The sequence below is a fragment of the Amaranthus tricolor genome, chromosome 5 (assembly GCF_026212465.1).
Source record: "Amaranthus tricolor cultivar Red isolate AtriRed21 chromosome 5, ASM2621246v1, whole genome shotgun sequence".
NCBI lineage: Eukaryota > Viridiplantae > Streptophyta > Magnoliopsida > Caryophyllales > Amaranthaceae > Amaranthus > Amaranthus tricolor.
In genome coordinates, this window is record NC_080051.1 from 13,826,641 (window position 1) to 13,831,978 (window position 5,338).

The 5,338-nt window shown below is 36.4% G+C and overlaps 1 protein-coding gene across 1 annotated transcript; it reads left to right on the forward strand.

Moving 5' to 3' along the window:
- Window positions 1-2,321: 2,321 nt before the first annotated feature.
- On the forward strand, window positions 2,322-3,880 carry LOC130813454 (uncharacterized). The gene is made up of 3 exons (XM_057679288.1): window positions 2,322-2,724; window positions 2,817-3,183; window positions 3,286-3,880. The coding sequence occupies exons 1-3, from the start codon at window positions 2,322-2,324 to the stop codon at window positions 3,878-3,880; spliced, it is 1,365 nt and encodes a 454-aa protein (XP_057535271.1).
- Window positions 3,881-5,338: the final 1,458 nt, after the last annotated feature.

Consider the following 5,338-nt stretch of genomic DNA (forward strand, 5'->3'; position numbering starts at 1 on the left):
GATCCACTACTAAAACCGTTATCTATATCTACACAACGTAGCTTAGTACGACGACAAGTACGGGTCAAATCCACAGGGAGTGGGGGTTAAGTTAATGGTTTCTCGATCGATTAGTGCGTTTAAAAACGTATAATATGATGTTTGGTGACAGAAATAACTAAAGCAAGCAATTAAAAATACTAAATGAAAACTAAGCATAAAAGTAAATAAGGATGCAATGAACTAAACAAAGATAATTGATCAATAAGCTAAAGAGGCATAGGCTAGGCTTTCTCACCAAAGTAGTGTTATTAAACTTCAACCTAAGGTTATGGATGTTTCGTTATGGGGAAGAACGTATCTAAGATACTAATGTTCTCTCTTGAGCAACAAAAGCTTTCAAGAATATGTTTAACTACCTATTCTCATGGAGCGAATACATTTCAAGACATAAGGCACACATTCAACATTTTCAATCAGAGCATCTACATATTCTCATGAAGATGACTTAATTTTAAAGGATAGATTAACATTGAAAATCGAATTTTGCCTGTAATTCAACGACACTACAAAAATGATACCTAAATCCATCTTAAACGATAAAAAACAAATCCAAACCATAGGTGAAAGTGAACAAATTAAGCTACATTCATGGTGATAGTGTCTAGCCTAAGCCAAAATGAGCTACTCACTCATACTCATATTGAAATTGTAATTTGCAAACAAGGAAGAATCATAAATAAATGAATTAAACTAGAATAGTCTAAAAAGATGAATGCAACATAGTTTGAAGAACTATATAAAACATGAATACATGAGACTTAAAACGATCAATTGAAAAGAAACTAAGTGAAATTAAATTGAAAGCAATATATGCAAAAGATAGAAATTACTCTTTTGGATTCAATCCAAGGAAGAACAAGATGATTTTTGATGATTCAATTCAATACCTTACAATAGCTTCATAAATAATATATCATTGGGTGAAGAATCCAAATTGCAAAATGCTACAATAAAGGATTGAAATTGAGATTGTAATTGAAACTGAAAGGTCCTGATTGAATTGAAAGAGAAATTACACTAAACACTAAGTTTTAATTGAAATGAGAACTAAACTATGAAGAGTACATGAAAGCTACTGAAATGAAGGATGAAATATGAATGAATGAGCTCCATCTTCCACTTCTCTATTTATAGACTTCACAATACAAGTGGGGGGGAGGGGGGTGTGGTTTTATGATTGCTCCACCACCCCTAGGTTATAAGAGGAAAGTGCCATCCTTAATTGATAGGGTGGGGTGCTTATGCAGTCCTGGCAGCAGCAATGGAGAAACAAATATGATTGGACCTCAAATGATATTTAAAAAGATCGTAAAAGCTACTGGCCGCCCATCTCGCTCCACCCGAGCCAAGCCGCTCGACCTAGTCAAGTCACCATCTGGTGTAACATTAAAAGTTTCAAAAGGCTCGACTTGGTCAAGCGGATGCTGATAAACCCTATTTTGATTCTTTTATACGTGATATTTGTTATGTTTCTATGCGGTTTTTGTTACATCTCAATATATTTTCTTAGGTTTACATCCCTTTTCGAGGGAAGCATTTGTTTGTTCGTGCTTTTGTAGGTTTTTCACTTTTTTTCGAGCAAAGGCGTGTTAGACATAATGTTCTCTAATCTCTCAGAGGTTTTGAGGAAGAATGAATCAAAACTGAGAAAGAAATGAGGGCAAGAGGTGAAAAAGGAGTCCAACCCGAGTAAAGCAAAAAGCATCGTTCATGGAGGGTCTCACTCAAGTGCAAATGGAGGTCAGCTCACTTGGGTTTTGGTGAATATCATGATGAAAGACAAAAGTTGGGTTTGTTAGCTTCAAATCGACTGGTAAAACATCGAATTCGGAGTTCTGACGAAGAAGTTATGATATTTCTAAAATGGCAACATTCTTCCCTAGCAATTGCAAAAAGATGCAGCAAAAATGTAGCAACAGGGACGCGAACCTATGACCCTGTGTACACAATAAGTTATTTCTATCCAATTGAGACAACTCTCTCATCATGCTATGCTTCAGCGCCTAATGAATTTAACATTTACTTCACAGCCCCAATTTTAGAAATAAGACTTTAAAAGAAGCAATTTCATGAACAGAAGGTAGCATATTGACAATAGTAGTTATACAAGAAGTAAAGCCAAAACAGTACAAGTTGATAATCATCAAAGGGTTGTTGCAAGCCCTTATTTCCTTCATCCCACAGATCTAGGTCTCAAGATCGTGCCTAATGTCTTCAGTGGGACTAGATTTAAGGGTTGGAAAAGATCAGTTTCAATAGCATTATCGGGTAAAAATAAAATGGGATTTGTTGATGGTTCAGTCAAGAAATCCACAAGTAATGCTATGTATGCCAAAGCATGGGACAGGGTCAATGATGTTGTACTAGGTTGGCTTCTTGAGAAAATCTTCAAAAGTGTCTTATGGTTTAAGACTACTAAAGAGGTTTGGGACAATCTTGAAGAAAGATTTGGCTCAACTTCTTCAGCACAACTCTTCTCTGTTGAAGAACAACTTAGCAAGGCCTATCAAACAAATGATATGACCATTAAGGATTTCTTTACAAAATTGAAGGGGCTATGGGATGAAATTGATGCCTTGGATCCGTTACCCATATGTTCATGTACTGCTTGTGAACTTTCACAAAAGACACTAAAAAGTCAGCAAAGAATAAGGTTAATTCAATTCCTCATGAAGCAGGATAGTAGGTACCAACACTCAAGAAGCAACATTCTTATGATGATATGATGAAAGACATGCCCATTGTTGCTGAGGCTAATAGTATCTTAACATAAGAACAAACCCATCAAGAATTCAACAAAGGAAGCATAACAGATTTCCAAGAAGCTCGTGTTGTGTGTAGAACTGAGAAAAGAAAACACCCTAATGATGACAGAAATAAATCCAGGACTGACTTCAAGAAAAAGAAACCTAACACACAACTTTTCTGTGACCATTGTAAGATTCAAGGTCACACTATTGATAAATTCTGGAAAATTCATGGATATCTATCCAATTTTAAGTCCAAATCATGGAAGAGGAATGATTCAGTCATGAGTAGGGCAAATAACACTTCACTTGAGACTAATGTGCAAGAAACTATAGCTGAGCCCAAGTTTACTCAGGAACAATACAATCAATTACTGTCTTTGATCAGTAAGCAGTAGGCTTAAGTGGACAATAAAGATTCCACCACTACCTCAACACACTTTGTAGGTAATTCTTGTTTAAAGTCTCAATGTTTTAATTCTTGGATTTTGGATAGTGGTGCATCAGACCACATTTGTTTTGATAAAGATTTTTTCCATGAATTAAAGAAACCACATGACAAGGAGCACTTCGTTGTTATATCTAATGGTAAAAGAATCAAGGTTAACACTACAAGATCTGTCAAACTTGCAAATGGTTTGACATTAAAAAATGTTCTATATGCTCTAGGTTTTAAATTCAATTTGATATCTGTCAATGAACTTGCTAAAGACATGAAATGCAAAGTTTGGTTTTATGATAACCAATGTTTCATACAGGGGCATTCAATGATGAAGCATTTGGTTCTTGGTAGAGCTAAGAATGCTCTCTACTACCTAGACCCTGTTGGCCTAAATCGAAATACTGATGATAAAGTTAAGCACAAGAGTTTTAGTGCAACTACAATCAACACTCAAAGCATACAAGAGCTCAAGATTTGGCATCTAAGATTAGGGCACTTGCCCTTTGAAAAACTTAAAGTTTTGTTTCCTACAAATAAAGGAACACATGTAAAAAGTCTCTGTTTTTGTACTATATGTCCAATGGCAAAGCAAACAAGAAATAGCTTTTCAAGACATACAATTGATAACCGACTTCTAGCACGTTGTTAATACTAAGAACCAAGTTATACAAACAATATTTATAATCACCCTAATACTACTACAACGAGTGTAATGGTAATTCGAGGGTTGAACCACAAGGACAAGGGATGCTAGACTAAAGACTTGGTGTGGGAAGTTTATATGGAAGGTTGGTTGGTGGGTGAACTTAACTAATAACAAGAATAAAAAGGGAAACTCAACAATGAAAGACAAGCGGGGACAAGATTACGTCCACCCTCGGATGGTCTATTGAAAATAAACATAAGCTAGGTTAAGGGAGCTCGAGCGATAATCAATCAAGACACTCTAAATATCGAGAGGAAGTTGTTGACCCTATAAGCCACACGAACGACCTATAATCGTCCTATATCTCTCTAAGAGTGGCAGGACAAGATTCGAATCAAACATCTATCAACATCAACATCATCAACCTCAAACCTAATCCTAAACATTGAAGACAAGACCAAACCTAGGGTTTCTCTAACCTAAAACCCCTAAAGAAACTACTCTAGCATATTGAAACTAAAAGCAAGAAACATGGAAAGCATTAAAGGAATTGAAGAACATGAAAGCATTAATTCTAAACTAAGAAAGCATTAAATGAAAGCATTAAAGGAAAGCAATAGAGGAAAGCAAAAACGACATCAAAGCATTAAAGAAATAAACTTACATAAATGAAGTGACATGAAAGTAGAAGAAAGCATAAATGAAGAACAATAAATCTACACTAGGGAAAAAAGTAAAGAAAAGCAATGAAAGAATGATGTTCTAGAATGAGGCACAAAGGCACCCACACTAGGCATCTCCTCTTTTACAGAAATGAGGGGTATTTATAAGCTAAGAAACAAAAGGAGTAAAATGCCCTAAAAGCCCTCGGAGTTTGGTTTGTGAAGAAAAGAAATCGCACAGTCTTGGGCTTGAATTCGGCCGAATTGGAGGTACATTCGCCCGAATGGGCACCCATTCGATTGAATGGGGCTCCAATCGGTTTTTCCAGCAAGTCTTTGGCAGATTTCCATGGGGTTTGCAGCCATTCGCCCGAATCAAAGTGTGGTTTGCCCGAATCAATGCCCATTCGCCCGAGTGGTGCATCAATTTGGCCGAATGGTTATCTACATGGCCTTTTTTCGTCTTTTGAAGCTTTGGATGCCTTCCAGACTTTGGGGGGACCTTGAGGAAGACTTAGAATGCTTGGGAAAGCTTCGACACGCGTGTCTAATCTTCGGTCAAAGCATCTAAGTCTCGTACCCAACGTAAAATACCTTGAACTCTCCGAAAATACCTGAAATTACCTCAAAACACCATGGAGACAAGAACAAGGTAAAATCATGCGTAAAGTGTGTAAAAACCATTCTAAAACGCGAGACTCGACACTACAATAAGGAGATAAATGTGCTCTAAAAATGAGCACATCAACAATAAATACATTTGAAAGTTTTCAACTACTTCATGTAGACATATGGGGTT